The 18,904-nt window shown below is 54.9% G+C and overlaps 2 protein-coding genes across 3 annotated transcripts; one reads left to right on the forward strand and one right to left on the reverse strand.

Annotated features, from left to right (window-relative positions):
- Positions 1 to 539: 539 nt before the first annotated feature.
- Positions 540 to 18,904, reverse strand: KLHDC8B (kelch domain containing 8B). Of its 2 annotated transcripts, XM_039228230.1 has the most exons (8): positions 18,687 to 18,904; positions 18,334 to 18,497; positions 5,248 to 5,549; positions 3,794 to 4,302; positions 2,542 to 2,706; positions 1,979 to 2,203; positions 1,779 to 1,880; positions 540 to 1,390 (listed from the first exon to the last, which is right to left on the reverse strand). In XM_039228230.1, the coding sequence occupies exons 4-8, from the start codon at positions 4,167 to 4,169 to the stop codon at positions 1,194 to 1,196; spliced, it is 1,065 nt and encodes a 354-aa protein (XP_039084161.1). In that variant the 5' UTR covers positions 4,170 to 4,302; positions 5,248 to 5,549; positions 18,334 to 18,497; positions 18,687 to 18,904; the 3' UTR covers positions 540 to 1,193. The 2 variants fall into 2 exon arrangements, with proteins under 2 accessions (XP_039084161.1, XP_039084160.1); XM_039228229.1 differs by lacking the exon at positions 18,334 to 18,497.
- CCDC71 (coiled-coil domain containing 71) lies at positions 9,149 to 16,728 on the forward strand. Its single transcript, XM_039228228.1, has 3 exons — positions 9,149 to 9,206; positions 11,573 to 13,430; positions 15,672 to 16,728. The coding sequence occupies exon 2, from the start codon at positions 11,625 to 11,627 to the stop codon at positions 13,023 to 13,025; it is 1,401 nt and encodes a 466-aa protein (XP_039084159.1). The 5' UTR covers positions 9,149 to 9,206; positions 11,573 to 11,624; the 3' UTR covers positions 13,026 to 13,430; positions 15,672 to 16,728.

Below are 18,904 nucleotides of genomic sequence, written 5' to 3' on the forward strand. Positions count from 1 at the left end.
TTTCAGTAAACCTAACTGTGAGCACCTTGCACTCAGTGTGGCTGCAGGGAAAGCAGTCAGTAGCCTGTACTAGTGCCCAGCAAAGACTGGAGGAGGCAAGGGCTGACAGCTTTGATGTCTCTGGGAGGCTATTATGCCTCTAGGGGCCACATAGTTCTGTCTAAGCTGGGACGGGGGAGACTGCCCTGGCCACAGCCCCCGTTGGACCACCCCTACCTATGGAGGTGAGCAGAGACTTTGATGGGATGCTGCGTGACATGGACCTGGAGGTCATCCTGATCCTGTGGTGCTTTGTCGTAGTTTTTTGAGCTCTTCTCTGGCAACCCTGTGAGTATCCTCTAACACCAGGACAGTAGGGGTTGGGGGGCAGCAGTAATCCTATGTCACCAAAAGAGAAGCTGAAGCTTAGGTGGGGCTAAGACACCAGAGGCCAGATGCAAAAGGCTACTCTGAACCCTCATCTCTGGAAGAGTTGAGGCCCCTGAAGGGGGGCCAGGGGTTGCAGGGGCAACACAGGAGTCCACACCGGGGCCACACACCAGATTTTAGCAGCACTTTTACTTTCATGTCTGAACTTCCTGGGTCCTCACAACAGCCCTGTGAGGTAGGTAGGGCAGGAAGGTTTCAGAGATCCCCATTTATGGATGAGGATGCTGAGGCACAGAGAGGTGAAATGACTTGCTCAAGACCACACAGTCAACAGTGTAAAGGGCCCAACGCCAATATTCCTCTGGTCCTCTAGAGGTTCCTATATCCACTCCTCCATTCCCTCTGTGTCTCCTGCCCTCTCTGAACTCTCCTGGGACCACAGAGGGCTTCAAGGCAGCTGGCAGCTAGGATTTTTCAGAAACAGCCATTGAGGTGAGCCTGGTTAGGTAGGCACTAATCCCGTGGGGCATGCGGCCAGCTCTCCCATCCTCCCACTTCCCAGTTAGACAGATGGCCCAGTAGTCCCAGAGCAAGTGTGGAGCTAGGCATGGTCCATGAATGAATGGGGATAAAGGTGGGTATAAGCATATGTGTCTTGCACTAAAGACAAAGCCCCCCCACCCTTTGAGACATTTGTCTCAAGTGCCTGCCCCTGTGCCTCCCTCATCCCACAGAGCCACAGTGAGCTTCTTCAGCAGCAAAAGGAGCCACAGACATTTGCCTCTAGCACTGTGCTGCTCCAGTGGACACGTTCCATCAGGCATTCAGACCCCATCACGCAGACACAGTGCCTCCACAGCTTGGCTAGGACCCTGGGCCACACCCCCAATGACAAACAGCCGGGGCCCAGCCTGCAGACTAGAACAGGAGCAGCGGGCTGTGGGCATGGCAGGCAGGGCCTCCCAGCGCCGCCGTGCAAGGCTGAAGCCCTCCACGGAGCCCAGAGGGCATGGCTGGTTTCCTGCAGGAAGGAGACAGAAGTTGTAAATGGCACAGACTGCAAGGGCTCCAGCTCTTTTGCTTGGGTTACTAGGGCCTTACTACTCATTGCTCCCATTCATCATTTTATCATTTCTTCATATTTCTATTTGTCCATTCTTTCAGTGGTCACTTGTCCTATTTCTGTCTCCTAAGCCCCTGCTGGTACAGAGTCCTCAGTCAGGTGCTGAGGGACACCCCCCAAGAGTTAGGCCGTGCAGACCACACCCTGCCTGCCTCACAGATTGGGAAAGCTCACAAAGCCCTGGTCCCTGGAATGCCTGGAGAAGGACAGGAGGGAGTGCTCATGCTTGGGGTTACTCCTGCCTGTCCTAGGCTTGCCTCCTATCCCTAGTCCCACAGATACTCACCAAGGCCCCCAATGGCCATGATGTGGCCCCCAAGAGAGCCAACCACAAAGTCGGCCCTCTTATCCCTCATGCGCAGGCTGCGGGGCAGCTTGGTCCAGGACCCTGCAGGAAAGGGGAGGTCAGATCCAGTCCCACAACACACACTATGCCCCTCCATCCCATGGAAAGTGGGAGGACAGCCCAGGCCAGCCACTGCTCACCATGTTCCAGGTCGAACATCTCCACAGTGTTGACAAAATGTGGGCGGGAGTAGAAATTGTGGGGCCCAGGCTGCTGCAGGCCACCCAGGCTAAAGACGTTGCCTTCTGCCATGGCACAGCCAGCAAAGGCCCGGCGGCTGGGCAGGCTTGGGTACCGGGTCCAGGTACAGGCCTCAAGATCAAAGGCCTCAAAAGCAGTCACTGGGAGCTTTCCCTGGCGGCCCCCTGCCAATGGAATTGGAGCACATGGGAAGGAGCCTAGAGGCCTGGCAGGCTCCTCCTTCACCAGGTTGATAAGCTTTCACCACTGCCCTCCTTAGCTACCCATACCCAGCTGTGTGCACACCAGAGCATGAATCAGCCACCCCCCAGATCCTCAAGCACTGGGGTTTGGTTTTCCAGCCATAGTAGGGCCACCAGCGGTCAGAGCCTCCAAGCAAGCCTGGTTCACCCAAAGTTTCTCTTGTTCTGCCATCCCAGACTAAACCTGATCCCAGCCAACCTATGAGGATAGGTGCTTCTGTACTTCGAGCCCCTTTCCCCCACATCCCCCAGGCCCTTACCCAGGACATAGATCTTGTTCCCGTGCAGGAAGGTGGAAGCCCCGTAGCAGGGTGTGGGCATGGAGGGTAGTGAAAGCCAGCAGTCCCGCCGGGGCTCATATACCCGAACTTGGGCCTGTGGGGCCGTGTCAGGGCCCATTCCCCCCAGAGCATACACCATACCATCTGCATAGAAAAGAGCAATTCAGAGTGCACCTCAGCCTGGCCAGGGCACCCTATCCTGACAGCTGCACTGGTCAGGTCTGGGGGGGAGTGGGGACCCAGGTCTGTGTAGTATGTCTCCCAAGCAGCAGAAATAATCCTTCCTTCCCAGAGTGGGGACTGGGAGAGCTAGGATTCCTGCTCTGGCCAGGGCCCCTCCAAGTGAAGAGCAGGAGGCAGATGATCTAATTATAATCCATCTCTGTCTCCCTGGAGATGCTATGGCAACCAAGTCTGTCATCTAAGCAGGACCAGTGGTCAGACCTGGAGGCCACAAGGTGGGGGCTTCCCTAGGGGAAGGAGGTTGGAGGATGATTTAAGTCAGGGAAGGGCATATGGGGATCTGCTCCACACAGAGCTCAGACTGGGGAGGGAACTCTGGAGATCAGCTGGGGGCTGGGAAAGGAGCTTAGGCCTGTAGCATGGAGGTGCTGTCTGCGAGCCTTCTGCCAAAGAGCCCTGCCAGCACCTCTATATCCCACCCTTTTATTAGAGTAGGTTCTTGCCCTGTTACACCCTCAGGGTCAGCTGGGGGCATGTCTGGGGTCCTTGGGGAACTGGGTCAGTCAGCTGAGGGCTTCCATGGCAACTATCCCCAGGCCATCTTGGCCTTCCCATCTCAGGCTCCCTGGTAAGAGTGTATATGGGAGGAAGGTGGGGGCTTCCTGGGCTCAGTGCTCAGAGCACTTACTGGGCTCTGAGCCAAGGCCCTGCTCCCCTCCCCCTTCCCCAGACTATTTATAACTGAGAGAGTCTTTGAACTACCCCTCCTTGTCTCTTAGGAGGAGGAATGGGCAGAGAGGTGGTTGGGGCCTCCCATCATGCTGAGCCCCAGCCTGGGCTGGCCTCCCACTTCACAGTTGGAAAAGGCAGTTAAAGCTGCTGTTAGCTCAGCTCAGAGCTAGGTAGGAGAAGGTCTTTACAAGAATCAAAGCTATGTCCACGGCACTCAGACAAAATTTAAATCTCTTATCCGATCTATGAGAGTAAGGGACCAAGGAAAGAATAGAGGGTGTTGGGGCACCTAAGGGACTTCCTTAAGGCCACTCACCTCTCTCCACAGTTGCAACCCCCATGGCTGCCTGAGGGAGGGTGGCCCGACGCTCCCAGCGGCCCTCGTCAGCAAGGAAGGCCTCCACAGCAGCTACAGGGCTCTGGCCCTCATCCACACCGCCCACCACTAGCACCTGCTTGCCCAGCACCACAGCAGCTGCACCAGCCCGGGCAGTGGGCAAGGGTGCCAGTGCGAGCCATGTATGCGAGGCCATGTCCAGTGTCTCAGCAGTGTCCAGGGGCAGTCCAGCCCGGCCACAGCCCCCCAACACTAGCAGGTGTCCATCCTGGTATGCCACTGTGCCATACACCCGGCAGGTGGGCATTGGTGGGAACACCTGCCAAGCAAAGGCTCGGCCACCTCCTGTAGCCATGGTGTTCACCTCCAGTGGCAGGCCATACTATCTGCTCAGACTGCAGGCCTCACTGAGGGGCATGATGGGGCCTTATCTTGACAGTATCAAGACTACAGGGAATGTCCGACCAGTCGAGGGACCTTGCCTTCACCTGGAGGAGAGAGGGAAAACAAAGGGTCAGGGCCACTGACAAGTCCCTCAGGATACAGTTGAGCAGTCTGAGGCTAAGGGCAGGACTGGCCCAAAATCACTGGTGGGAAAGGCATGGGGAAAGATGTACCCCTGTTGGCTAGCACACCACTGTTGAGTCCCTTCTGGGGTGGGAAAGAAAGCAGATTACCAAATACTCAGGCAAATTCCCCTCTTCCTCTAGGGCCTGAGAGATTCTCCTCTCACCCCCTGCCTTCACCTAACACATCCGCCCCGGCCAAATCTAGGTATAGGTGGTAGGTTAGTTGACTAAGACACTCCACCCTTCCCTTCCTCTCAACAATCCTCATTCTGGTGCTTTGCATGAATGGAGTCCTACTGTACCCTCCCCTTACTAGCCTGCAGTGGGTGTCCCACCTGCTGCCAGGGATCAGACTCCAGCGTATACTTAACCACCCTTTTGGAAGCCATTCCATAGAGATCATCCATTCCCACCAGCAAAAGGCCAAGATCAGGGCGTTTGGGACTAAGGAAAGGAGGAGATGGACGCCAGAGCCCCATATTCCCCCTTAAGGTCTACTATCAGGGGGTTCTCTGTGCCAGGTTCCCACAGGCCAGTCTCCTTGGTGTCCAGAAGTAGGGGAAGGGGATTGATTTGGGGATCCCATGACCATAGGACTGACCATAGGACTCTAGACTCCCATAGTCCAGGGCGTTTCCAGTAGGAATGAGCAGCTGGACTTCCAAGTACCCTCACAGCAGATCCCCAAGTTCCTCAGCCTTTCCTTTCCCGTGGGGGCCACGCTCCTGAGACCCTTGGCGTGATGGCCTCCTGGCCCCAAACTTCCAGCTCGCGCGAGGTGGGGGGCGGGTCCAGACGAGCGCGCTTGGGGCTCTGCGCCCAGCGCCCCAAACTTCCCCTGAGCACGGCTCCTGCGGGACTCACCGGCCGGGGCTCCGGCGCCTCCGGGACGCGGGGTCCGCCGTTCCGGCTCCGTGCCGGCTCTGGCTGGGGCTGAGGCCAGCCTCCGCGGGGCTCCGGCGGGGCTCTGGCTCGGCTCGGCGCGGGGCGGGGCTGGACCGGGTCCGCCCCTCGTCCCCCCTCCCGACTCGGGAAAATCTCCCCCCGCCTTAACCCTGCACCTGCCGTGGCCAGAGCAGGGCGCGTCGACCCACAGTCACACGCAAACCGGCAAACAGACAAATGGACATGTGGACGCGGGGCCTGCCCACGATTTAGGGTCCGACCTGGGGCGAGAGGAGAAAAGAAGCATCAGTGAGCAGCACAACACGTGTATGGTGGGGAATCGTTCTGAGTGGTACCCAGCCCGGGGAGCACCCGCGGGGGAGGGGGCGGGGGCGGGCTAGCAGAACCAGCAGGCTTGGGGGGCCGGCGTCCGCCCACCGGCCCTAAGCTCCTAGGAGCCCAAAGACTGGCTTCGCGGCGGCGCCCCCTGGAGGCCGTTTGGGGCGTGGCGTGGGCCTTTGGTGGGGTCGGCGGCTGGGTCGCACTTCTCCAGGCACACAGCAGGGCGCTGAATAGGTCCTACCGTGAACATTGAGGCTAGCAGGGAATGGAGGAGCAGACAGTGCCGGCCTCAGTGCTTGAGAGGTCCTTCCACAGGCCTGAATGGGGAAAGCTCTTGTGGGGAAAGTAGCTCTGAGTAAGGAATGAGCTTCAAGAGTCAGAGACCAGGCAGGTCACTCTGTAGGGCCTGAGGCCTGGGCTACTCTGGTACCCAAGACATTTTGTGACTGTTCATAGCAAGTTGGTGTGACAGAGGCCTATTTATTTCAAACCCGGACCCTGGCCCAACCTATCTTCTGAGCATGCAGAGTTTTGAGCTGGGAGACCATTCGTGCAGGTTGGTGGTCACCCAGGAGAAGAAATCCTTGTGGTTGTCTGTGCTCGCTACTGTCTTGTCCCTCTTTCATGGACAGTGTGTGTCTCACTTTCCCCAGAAGCACATCAGGAGATAAAGATATCAGTATATATAGTTAATGTGGGAGATGAGGCCAGGAAGCACTAGCAGAGGAGTGGCAAAAAGAGAAAGCAGCCAATAAAGGGTGTGTCACCAAACAAGCAACCACTGTTGGCAACTGGGACCAAATCTTGCTGAGTTCCCTCCCAGAGCAAAGGTTGCTTGAGGTATTCATTCTCAAATTTCCATCAGTCATGGGTTGAGATCTGCTTGAGGGGGCATTAAGTCCTTGGTTTGCCAAACTTGTAAAGCCTGCCCTGAGTGTGGGCAGAGCCTTCTTCATGACTAGAGAGAGGGTCCAGCCCCTTTCACAGGCTGGCAGTTGGAGTTGGAAGGACTACATGGAAATGGTAGTCTTAAGGCTGGTTTTAGAACTTGACTAGGCAGCTCCCATCCTCTCACTGCATTCTGCCTTTGACTTGCTCTTTACTTAGGGCACCGGTACATTTCTCCACAGGGTGTTCACACTGCCCTGCAGAACCCTCACATTTTCCACTATCCCCTTTCCAGGCCCTTTCCCCCTCTCCATTCCAGTAATTAAGCACTTAAAAGCCTCCTACTTTAAGATATTTCCCAGTACCCCAAGTCCCTCCACCCTTCCCTTCTTCCCCTCCAATCTGCTACGTTATGTCCACTGCTCCCCCCAAATCGCTCTTGTCAAAGTCTCTATAGAACATCATATAGCTAAAAATACAGGTCCCTATGGTCTTTGTCTCAAATGAAATTTTGCTGACATCTTCAGAGTTTCATTCCTTGTGACCTTGGCACCTCTGCTCCTGCTTGTGCTGCTTCTCAGAGTCTTTTACAGGCCCTGGTTCCTCTTCTTCCATGAAAGTGGCTCCTCAAGATCCAGCCCTGGCTTTTCTCCTTGTCACACAGACTCCCTCCTTGGGTGATCCTTCCCAGACACACTGGCCTCACCCACAACTAGATATCCACCTGATCAAAGATCTGGTGGTCTTTGAGAAATATTTGAGAAATAGGTCTAGGACCCATCACTCAGGGTTGTAAAAAATGTCAAACGGAGAGCAATGGCTGGACCCTGGGACAACCTTGTGGTCTCTATCAACCTCATCCTGTCTGATCCCAGTTAGGCCTACAGGGTCAGCATCCACCAAAATCCAGGTCAAGTTACACTTTGCTCTGATGAATGCTCCCCAGAGTTCCATCTGGGACATACTGAGCACCAAGAGGCAGAAGGGTCAGCTTCCTCTCAGGGCACTAAGGACCCCTAACCCTGACCCCTAACCCTTACTATCCCCCAGTTCTAATCTCTTCAAGGGATACAGACTGGGGATGGACCTACCCTGCCAAGTCCTCCATTTTGCACTGAACTCTGGGCTGGTCATCACCAGAGAGGACTTCCCCTTTCCAGGACACACCTAAGTCCATGCCATCCCTAAAGGCTGAGCTCTGCCTCTTCATGGGACTGGTTTCTGTTTACACAGTCCTGGCACCACCTACACACAGGGGACCAACACTGCTGACTTTGGAGAAGCTGTGAAAGACAACTGGGCAGAAGGTGAGGCTGGATTGGTCCTGAGAGTAGCAGCTAATTCTCAACCATGGATGGGGCAGAGACAGGGCTCACCCACAGTTGGGGACTAGGCATAGTAAGGTGGGACTTCCTGATTGTACCAGGAGACCCTGGCTCTTGGGACTCCACCATTCCCCTTTTTCTAACAGAATAAGGGGCTAGAAGCACTGACCCCAAAAGAGCAGGAGAGTTTGCATTTACTATTGCACACTTTGGCTATGCCTTAAGGCACTGAGGGCCTTACCATGAGTGCTGAGGTCCTGGAAAGCTCAGAGGTGCCAGCTGAGGCCTAGGGAGGGGTGAGTATTTCCCTTTAAGGGTTCCCAGACCCTTCTATGCCTGAGGATCCTGGGGTCATATGGGGAGGGAGAAAAGCTATTAACCAGTCCCTAAATGAAGCATCTAACTACCCTCTTGTGACTGCCCACAGGCTTCCACCTACTCCCAGCTACTAAACTTAGCATCATTGTACATGTCAGGGTCCAAGAGTTGTAGCAAATTTCTGTCTCTTAGCTCAAGCTCTGACTGAAGTGTCCCCACTATCTCATCCATGAAACCAGAACTTCCATGCTGGCTCCCAACCTGGACTTGGGGAAACCCTGACTAAGAGAGGCCTTTGGTCAGAGACTGACCTCTTAGACTCCTAGAGTTAATTTTGGCCTATGTCCTCTCATCTGGTGCTGCTTGGGCAGTGGGCCCTGTAACCACCACCTCTCTGCTGGCCCCAGTGTACAGGTAGCAAGACTGAGGTCCCAGTCTCCTAGGCAAAAGGACAGGGATTCTGGGAGGTAGGACTTCATGCCATTGACAGGGCTGAGGATGGGCAAGGATTCTCCCACCATACCTATGCACGTGTTCTTAGACAAGTATCCTCAGGCCCACATTGGTATGCTAGAACTCTCAGATCGTACATGCCCAGTATTGGGCTTGTGTGCAGCATGTGTGTGCACACCAGCACCAGACTTTCATGGCACATGCACGTCTCATTCTTAAGAAGAGAGGAGGGCCTGTTGCCCTCAGAGGAGATACCCCTGCAACACTTCCAGGGAGGCAGGGGGCACTCCTCTTTCCCTCAGGTCGGGAGCTTGGGACTAAGCAGGCCTTGTCCATGGGCTCTGAGGGCACCTCTGCTCTTCAGACTCCTGCACAGGACTGGATGGATTTAGAGCGGTCCCCGCAGCCACCTCCTCCAGGAAGCCTTCCTAGGTACCCACCTGTCCCGCCCCCACACTTTGGGGGAAACGGGGTCTCGGGGGGTCAAGGGTCACTAGGGCGGACCAGGTCCCGGAAGCGGAAGCGCGGCGCACTTCCGGTGCGCAGCGGGCGGCCATGTTGGAGCAGCGGAGGCGGCGCAGAGGCGCGTCCTGGGTCCCCGCGGCGGCGCCGGTAGGTTGGGGCCATGGGCCTAGCCGCGCCGCGGAGGGGCCGTCCGCGAGGCGACAGGGCGGATGGGCCGGGCGGTCGGCCCTTTCGGGACCCGCGCCCTCCACTGGCCCGGCCAAGATCCTCCCCCAACCCCCACCCCTGCCCAGCGACCCCACCCTGGGGCTGCGCGACCCGGTCGGGTTTGCCCCGCCTGTCCCGCGCGTTTCGCTGCCTCCAAGAGCCCCGCTCGGGCCTCAGGGACACGGACTCCCAGGCCAGTGGCCCTGATCTGCCCCCAACCTGGTGCTCTTTGGATGAGGTCTCTCCTGTCTCCCATCTTTCATCAACTTCCCTGTCGGCCCCCGGGGCACTTGTGAAGGGAAGTCGGGGGGCCCAGACTGCAGCCTCTGTGTCCGGAGCCTCTTGGAAAACCCAGAAGACCCCTCCCAAGAGTCTAGACCGACCTGGGCGGAAGAGCCTCCAGTTCACCCCCCAATATCTGTGCCTGCGGGGAAACAGGCCCCTCCCTATTCTACAGTTCACAGCCCTAAGAACTACATCCCCTGGAAAGAAAAAAATAAAAGTAAAGTCATGTGCAAGGATTGTGCTTGGAGAATGGCCTCTGGAGAGAGGAAGTGCCCGAGACACCTGAGGATCCAAGAATGTTTCCAAACAAAGAGCCCCAGGGCACTTCCTCCAGGGGATTCTGAAAACTTCCTCTGCTCCATTAGGGCGGTAGGAAGAAGCTGCACAGACGCGCCTCCAGGGACCTGCCTGGTCCCAGCTGATCTTTTAATGCTCTGGTACAGCTGGGATCAGGCTCCCTCCCTCCGGGAGCCCTCAGTGCTGGGTTGGGCATTAGACATTAGTCATGACTGATGGCCTACGGCTTTTTCAGAGAAGCCTGGGACAATTTGGGTGTTACCAAACAGCTCCATCGGGGCTGTACTGAGGTCTGCAGCCCTCCAGACCCTAGTTAGGACAACTCAAATTTCTAGTGTCCAACTTATTAACCATCCTGTTTGAGCCTTTGGCTGTCAGACCTTGGGCTCTTCGTCTAGCTGCGTGGCCTAAAGGCTGCCTGATTGCCAAGACTTGTGTCAAGAGTATCTGCTACATTTTAGTTTCTGTTGAAGGAGAGTCTGACTCTTGCTTTGAGGTTAGTTTACATGATTTGAGTGCTAGGAGTCAAGACTTCTGAGCTTGTCTGAGGACTCCAAAAGCAGAACTTATGGTGAACAGGAATGTTCACCCCTGAGCACCTGGATAACAGCAGCTGGAGGAACAGAGAAGGGCATGGACATTGAGTGTAGGTTTGGGCTCTTTGACCAGACTTAAAGGCTCATGTTGCCCTGCTCAGCCGGTTTTACAGCTAGACCTCCCAGCCCTGACCACAGACTCCAGTCACACACATTAAATGTGCCTTACTGTTTCCCATTTCCAAGACATTACATCAGCTCTTCCCCTTTTTGCTCCATTTCCATCTAGTCCTTTCTGTTCATCACTCATGTCCCACCTTGGTATTGCCTCTCCTAGGAATCCTTCCCTGACCTAGTGGAAGGCTGAACTGGGTGTCAGTGTGCACTCCCAAGAACTTTCATGGTTTCTGTCTTGCCTTGTGTACAGGACTCTTTGAAGATGGATATTCATCTGTGTTCCCAGGGTTGAGTTTAATACCAGGTTTCTGGCCTCAGAAAATAGAGATTGAATTAAAATGGGCCAACCAAGCCCAAATTTCCTAGGGACTCAACAGAATGTTGGATGGCTCTGATGAGCTTCTGGACATTTATCTCAAAACTGCCTCTGACCCATGTGGGCCCCTCCTGCCACCACAGGCCTCACCCTGCCACTATAGTAGGTCAGGAGACCAGGGCTTTGCCCCAAGCAGTGGCTCACTGTGGCCAGACCCCTCTGTATTGATAGTTGTGATCCAGGGGAATACAGGCTCTGATAGACTTATTGTCTACCTTTGTCCCTTATCTCAGTGCTCATTTTTTTTTTTAAGTTTCGTTAATTATTTTGAGACCGGGAACCAGCGGGGGAGGGGCAGAGAGGAAGACAGAGGATCCGAACCAGACTACCAGACCACCTTGACAAAAGACAGCCCAATACAGGGCTCAAACTCATGAACTGTGAGATGACTTGAGCCAAAATCAGACACTCAACTTAACTGAGCCACAGGTGCCCCGATCTTTTTTTTTTTTTTTTGATTAATTTAATGATATATTTTCTTTAATGCAATATATCCAAAGTATTATATTTTTAAGTACTCTCTACACCCAACATGGAGCTTGAACTCATCACCCTGAAATCAAGAGTAGCATGCTGTACCAGCTCAGACACCCCTCAGTGCCATTCTTATTGATTCTTTTCCTCTTGTCTTGGAGGTGCCAAGCGCTGGTTTGCGGATACCCAGGCAGATCTGCAGTGCCTAATGCCATGAGCGTGGTGGTGCAGCATGCGGAGGAGAAAGCTGTGCACTCCTGGTCGCGGATCTCCACGGCAGGAAAGAAGGCCCTGGAGGAGGCGCTCCTTGTCTTTAACCCCATGAGCCAGGATCTCAGTGCCACAGAGGCCCAGCTTGTAGCCTTCCTGCAGGGCCTGCGGGATGATGGCTTCCAACCTACCATCCTGCGCAGCGGTGATGTCTATGGCTATAGTTCATGCACAGCCAACCCCCCAAGCCAGACGAAGCTGCAAGCTCGTGCCCCCGCCCCAGCTGCCACATCACCTCCAGCCAGCACCCCCAGAACTGCCATGCGGCTGCCTGCAGGCCGGGCCACGCTGCTTCCTATGCCACTATCTGGAAGGCTGGCCAAAGCATCCACACCAACCCTTGCCAAGCATGCTACCACCAACCTGCTGCTGAGCTCCCTGAAGCAGTCAAGTGCCAGTCGTGCCCGGGGTGCAGCAGTGGGCTTCCCCGCCCACCTCTATCCAGGTGTCTACCCTGCCATGCGGCTCTCTGTTGTCCTTGAGGCCCTGGTTCCACTAAAGACTTCCATGCCCTGCTTGGGTGCCAAGCACAAGGCACAGTCACTACAGCTCTCACTTGCAGACTCTCCCCTGAAGCTGCGCAAAGGCCCAGGGAAGAGGCCAGGGAACTCTCGGCCCAAAGCTCCCAGAAAAGCCACAAGCAAGGGCCCCAAGTGTCTGACTCACAGAGCCCCCAGGGCTAGACCCCAACAAGGCACTAAGCCCCGGAAAAAGACCTGCAAAGCTACTGGGTCCCTCAGTGGCCTACAAATGAAAAGTGGCTCTGCCCTGGGCACCAAAACATCCCAGGCCAAGGCAGCTCGAACACTGGCCAAAGCTGCCCAGGCCAAGGTAGCTCGAACACAGGCCAGAGCTGCCAAGGCCCAGGCAAAAGCCAAGGCAGCACAGATCAGGGCCAAGGCCAAGGCAGCACGGATCAGGGCCAAGGCCAAGGCAGCACGGATCAAGGCCAAAGCCAAGGCCGTGCGGGCCAAGGCCAAGGCAGTGCAGGCCAAGGCCAAGGTGGCTCGGACCCAGTCCAGGAACAGGGGCAGGCCAAAAGGATCTGTTCAGGCCAGGACTGCAAGGAAGGGCCAGAAAAGCCGCCCTGAGACTGTAGGACAGAAGAGGAAAAGGGCTGAGGAGGCAAAGGATCTTCCTCCCCGGAAAAGAACACGACATGGGCCCCGATCCCCTAAGGCATGGCTAGGGCCTGGAACAGCAAAGCTGCTAAAATTCCGGGCCATCAAGGTGGACAGGCGGTCCTCGGATGATGAGGTTCGGCAGCGGGCTCAGCGGATCCTCCGTGTGAACCTGTCCCCTGTAATACAGCTCCAGCCATTGCTGCCATACTCGGCACCCTGATTCCTTCACATAGCAATCTTTGGGAAAACTGAGCCCAGTTGTCTGTGTGACCAGTGGCACAGTGTGCAATGCCCATGGATTCTACAACCCCAAGGACTCCGAGTGCCTCTCCAGGGCCCTGAGAGCCACCATTCTCCTTTCAGAGACTGGAGGATATGGGGTGGTATGGGCGGGTGGGAGGGGTGTTCTCATGGCGCGATGCACTGTGATTTGTTACTCTTCAAGTTGTACCTCCACTGTTCCATCTATCACGTTTTATACCTTTCCACCTTCCAGTCTCCCTGCCCACCCTTCATGGTCTTTTTTGTGTTTGTAGCTGCTGGTAGGCCAGCTTCAGCATACAGAAGTGGCCTCAGGAACAGGGCTGCCAGAGGGGGTCCTGGTAGCCCAGGACAAGTCCTGGAGGTGAGTGAAGAGTAGTTCCCGGCTTCTCTAGAGGTGCTGGCCTTTGTAGATGTATGAGAAGCAGCCCCTGAGGACAGGGGCAGAGCCACTCTGCGGTGGCACACCTCCCCTTAGGGCTGTACATCATCCAGGTAGGCCCCCTGTAGGAGGACAGTAGGTAGCTCTGGGGAACCTTGCTGCCAGCAGGTTTTTAGGTCAGGGAAAGGGGGTTTTGTGGTACTGCTTCCCAGGAGCCATTGTCGCCTAGCCTGCTCTGGCTGAAACTTTGGGTCTTTGCCTGAGCTTGTCTGGAGTAGGGCCAGGCCTAAATTAGCTGTTGTATTTCTGCCTCTCCTTCTTCCAGCCTCAACTTCCCCAGTTGGTGGCAAGGGGTTGCGAGTTGAGTCAGAGGCCAGGGCTCTGTGTTGTAGAGCCACTGAATCTGTCCTCACTGACTGCAGAATTTTCTCCTTGGATGAGTCAGGTACTGTCAGCCAGGAAAGCTTCCACAACTGCTTCACCCCATCAGCAGTGCTTTCTGCCTGGGTCCCAAGTGCTCTGTTTCCAGATCCAGCCATATGCCTCCCAACAGGGGCCTGTGTATTTTAGACCTTTTGGCTCTTCCTGCTTTGGAGAGGGGACTGGGCCCCAAGCAAAACTAGCTCCCTGCCCATTTGCCAGTCCTTCCCTGATTGCCCAGCCCAAAGGCAGTGCCTGGGGCTGGCAGAGACAGGGACACATTCCCCAAAGGCTCCTAGAGATCCACAGCCTTTCAGGGATAGAGGTGGGGGCCTAATTTGAATGAGAATTGGGTCTTTTCTGCCTGTGGGTTAGTCTGAATCCTGGCCCCACTAGCACCAGCACATTAGATAGCAGACCTGTAGAGAAGTTCTGCCTGCTTCTTGGTACCCCCTCCCCACCTTTATTCTGCATCTGATGGCTGCAGTTAATAGGGTGTGACCGCGCTTGGCTCCCAGGCTCTGGGGACCCCCTTTGCTCCTAGCCTCATCAAGGCTTCACTATCCTGCATGCTCCTTGTCTCTGGCAATCCTGCTTTCATCTACCATGTGACTGGGGCCACACCCAGCTCCGCAAGGGCAGTCTGCTTGGGGCCTGCTATTCATCCCCTCTCTCAGGTCTGATTCTAGCTCCCATGCATGGCTCAGGACCCCCAGCCTGGGGAGGCCTTCTTCAGTCTGCAGCTCCTTTCAGTTCTCCTGCTGCCACCAGTGAGTGAGAGGTTGGCTCTTTCCCTGAGAGCCATCCAGAAGGACAGAAGAAATCTCCAGGCCTCTTGTGGGGCAGAATGAGGTGGGGGCACCCTTAGGATCTCTATTCAGACACTGTCCTTCCCAGTGCAGGCTCCCAGAACAATTGAGGAGGTGCCAGACACACTTCCCCTACCTGGCTGCTCAAGTGGCAGCTACTACCCACCTACTAACAATTTGATTATTGGCCATGGCCAGAACTTTGTCCACCTGTGGCCTCTGAGCCCTCCTGCATTGTCAGTCACCTCCAGGTGGGGAGGAGAGTGAGGGCCCTGGAGATGGTATCTTTGGGTTTTCCTGGGCAGATTTGGCTTTGGGGGGGTTCAGATCATTGCTGGGAGAGGGAGGCCTGTGCTGTGAAATTTGGGGCCACTCACACCTCTTACAGGAATCTGAGAATTGCTTCTTATTTGACATTCGGGATCAGGGAGGCCATAGGATTGAGGCTGTGATCTGGAGTGGTTGTGGAAGCAACAAGACCTGGTGGCAAGCAGAGAGTGGTGACAGTACCTGTGTGCCCATGTGTGCAGCCCTAGTGTCAGTGCCCAGTCACTCTGATCGGCCCTTGTGGTTACAGGTGTTGAGAATGTCACCATCCAGCTGGACCTAGAAAGTGCCTTCTACTTTACCCACCTCATCATGACCCAGCCTAAAGGCTTGCCCTGTGCCTCCTGACACAACAGCCACCAGTGATGCTTACCTCTCATGACCCAAGGACCCCTTCTTGTCCTCAGACATTCTGCCTGGCACCTCTGCTCCTGGAGCGCTTAGTGGACCATGGCCACTCTTGGCATGTATGCTGATACTTGGCCTACAACTGCTCAGGCCTCTTTCCTGGGATCCATCCCACCCCTGGCCACAGAATCAGTGATCTTGTTTGTGACCAGCATTACTCCCAACATTAAGCCTTCCACTGAGGGCGAGGTCAACCCAGAGGAAGGGAGGTCAGGCCCTGGGGTGAAGCCAGAGGCTCAGGTTTGCTTCTTCCTTTCAGGTAATTTTCAAAGTTCTGCACCCAGCCATTCTGATGGAGAACCCACACAACCTCAGGACTCAGGGTACTCATCCCCACAGCCAGTCCTGTGCTCCTTCCACATCAGGACAGCCAGATACTGCAGGGAGGTGAGGTCCTGCTTGGGTGTGTACACCAGTGGGGTATGGTGGCAGGCAAGCCAGCTCCGTCTCCCAGCATCATTCCCCGGCTGTGTCCCATCATGGTCCTCTATTGTGGACCCTAATATGGCCCCCTTTCCAATCCCATCATTTCCCCCCATACCTATACCCAGTGTATAGGGACTGGCACAGGTAGCAGTTTCTATCTCTGCCCCATTGCAAGTCCTTTGTGGGACCCCATTGTGGTTCCCATCACTACTTTCTATGCCAGCTACCAACAATGTACCCCATTTCTGCACTTATCACTGTACCTTATAACTGTCCCTTTTATGAGCCTCCATCACAACCCCTATCCTGGTCACCCTGACTCATCACCCTGATGAGTCATCACCCTGATTCTTCACCCTAGCCTTACTTGGTGCCCCACATCTCTGCAGCTGCCTCTAGGTGGCGCCGGGGTGTCTCTGGGTTGTGACCTCTTGTAAAACAAGTCTTGAAAGACAAGACACATAACCATAACTCAGCAGGGCAACCCAGAGTCAGGCCAGGTGAGTACTAAAGTAGGACATACCCCAACCTGGCCTTTACTCTCCACCCACCTTGACTGTGGCTATTAACCAACTACTTCTCCTGAGCCCCGATGCTAGGTTCCCAAGCACGTCTTCCTTGCTCTTCTGATCAGAAGAGAGACACTCAGCAATGGGCAGTATAAGAGGTAACCTTGGTTCAGTAACTGACTTAACCTGTGGAGCAGAAAGTAGCCGTGGACCCGTCTGTCCCATGTGTACATTGAACAAGTGCCCATTGAGCTCCACTGTGTGCCAGACATCTATCCTCTGAGCAGTGTTAAGTGGGGAGCAGATAAACAAGGTATCTGTCTTCTTGGAGCTGCCATGAAAGTGAGAAAAACTTGATAAATAAGCAAACTAATACTCTAAGTGGTTTGGCTGGATGATAACTGATTTCTAGTTTTGATGATGGACTGGGGGATGGAATGGTTTGCTGCAATGGGGAAGCAGTTTTCAACTATTTAGTAATGCGAGGATGGGGTATCCGGGAAGAGGTGGGATGTGCAGGTCTCACCTCAGGAGTGATATCAGGGCTGGAGTAGTACAGAAGTAGAATCACCACCATTAGGCTGTGGTCATCCTAAGATGGTATGCCCAGAGGACCAACTATGAGGGAGTCCCACAGCATGAATGCTGGAGGAGGTGGCTATATTGATGTAGAGAGAGGAGAAACCCTATTCCTATTCCTTCCCCTTCCATCCCAGCTACAGAGGAATGACGACCAGTGCACCTGAGGTCCCCCAGTCTGTGTCTCCAGAGCTCCTGCATGTGATAAATCTCTGTGTGAACTCCAGATTGCACACATCGGGTGATAGGCTGCTGGGGGAGCCTAAAGGAACACCCCTTCTACTATTATGCCCTTTCAGAGCTCGTGGCCAGAGGCAGCTGCCTATGCCATGGCCATGCCTCTGAGTACAGGCCCACAGCTGGGACCCCAGCCAACATGAAAGGCATGGTAAGCACCATGGGAGAGGCATCCTGTGGCCAATGGGGGTGGGCAAGCTGGGGGACTGGGACAGACTCATCTTGGCTTCCTCTCTGCCAGGTGCATGGCCTTTGTTTCTGCCACCATCACACAGCTGGTACCCACTGTGAGCACTGGCAGGACCTGTACTAGGACCACCTATGGCATGCAGCAGAGCCCAGGCACCCCCACACCTGGCAGGATAGGTGCCATGCCCTTTGTGCCTGGCCATAATTGCCTAAGTCAGCCTACTCCATATCCATCTTCCTTGTTCTGCCCCAGAATGCGAGTGTAATAGACATGCCCACAGTTGTCACTTTGACATAGCCCTGTATCTGGCATCTGGCAATGTGAGTGGAGGCATATTGACTCATGTCAGCCCAACACAGCTGGGTGCCACTGTGAGCTCTGCCAGCCCTTCCACCGAGATCCCCAGGAGGATCCCCTTTCCCTTCACTCTTGCAAACGTGAGGCTTCCAATCACAAATCCCACCTCTGAGTGATCCTTCAGCTCCATGGTGACCTCTGACCTAACTCTGTCCTCACTTCTGACCCATGATTCAGCCTGTGACTGTGACCCTGTGGCTACTCTGCAAGGGGGTTTGTGTGATGCCCACACAGAGACCTGTGGCCTCCTCTCTGGGCAGTGTTACTGCAGAGTTTGTGTCAGCCCAGTGCTGTGACTTCTGCCAGCCTGGTCACTGTCACTGGTCACTAAGCCTCACCCAGGCAGAAGGTTGTCAGTGTGAGGTACCCTGAGAGTAGACCCAACCCCCATGTCCTTGCTCTGCCCCCAATCACTGCTGTAGTAATACATGCATGTACATATCACTTCAGCAATTCCAATAGCACCCTGAGAGCCCTGTGTCCTATCTCACAGTTGCTACCTCGGAGGCCAGATCCCTGGCACTCTGTGATACCCCCAGCAGTGCCTGTCACTGCAAATGCTTTGTCTCTGGATGGGACCACAGACTTTGTCTGGTAAGCTTTGCCCCACCTTTTGATTTTACCTTGATTTTTGGGCACTAAGCTTCTAGAAGCTGACAAGTATAAGGATATAATCCGGGTGACTGTAGACTGAGCCTTGCACATGGGTTGGTTCTACTCCTTGATCTGGTTACCAGGGTCAACACCACCTCAGCTCGCTGAACCAGCATATGTCCTCAGGTGGGAGCTTTGGGAACATAAAAGGAAAAGCGATGAAGCAAGTTACAACATACTGTGCACTGGGTTTAAAGGTGTTTCGCAACAAACATATTTGGAGGGAGACTCAGTCCAAGAAAGAATTCCATCCCCTTCTCGCCTCTCCTTGAACATAAATCCTTTAACTTTTACTTTAACCTCTGCAGTATCCTTATCTTACCTCTTATGAAGCTGTGCAGGAGTATACTGAGGTCTCCTCATCCCCTCTCAACTGCAGCCAGAGGAGCATTGAAGCCCTGTGTTCACTCCTTTACTCCTGCAACAGGTAGTCCCAGTATATGACCTCCTAGGCCCCAGATCTTCCTGTCCTTTCTCCACCTACTTGCTCTCTCTTACAGCCTGAGTTCTGGAATCCGAGTGGTGACTCTTTAGGCTGCC

This window comes from Hyaena hyaena, unplaced genomic scaffold (genome assembly GCF_003009895.1).
Source record: "Hyaena hyaena isolate Hyena2069 unplaced genomic scaffold, ASM300989v1 scaffold_30, whole genome shotgun sequence".
In the NCBI taxonomy this organism is placed as follows: Eukaryota; Metazoa; Chordata; class Mammalia; order Carnivora; family Hyaenidae; genus Hyaena; species Hyaena hyaena.

Excerpts from the sequence above, each read along its gene's own strand:
- KLHDC8B (XM_039228229.1), bottom strand. The coding sequence starts at position 4,169 with ATGGCTACAGGAGGTGGCCGAGCCTTTGCTTGGCAGGTGTTCCCACCA. Across the intron at positions 2,204-2,541 it reads GAACAAGATCTATGTCCTGG|GGGGCCGCCAGGGAAAGCTC; the intron begins GTAAGGGCCTGG and ends TTCCATTGGCAG. Across the intron at positions 1,391-1,778 it reads CATGGCCATTGGGGGCCTTG|GAAACCAGCCATGCCCTCTG; the intron begins GTGAGTATCTGT and ends TCCTTCCTGCAG.
- CCDC71 (XM_039228228.1), top strand. The coding sequence starts at position 11,625 with ATGAGCGTGGTGGTGCAGCATGCGGAGGAGAAAGCTGTGCACTCCTGG.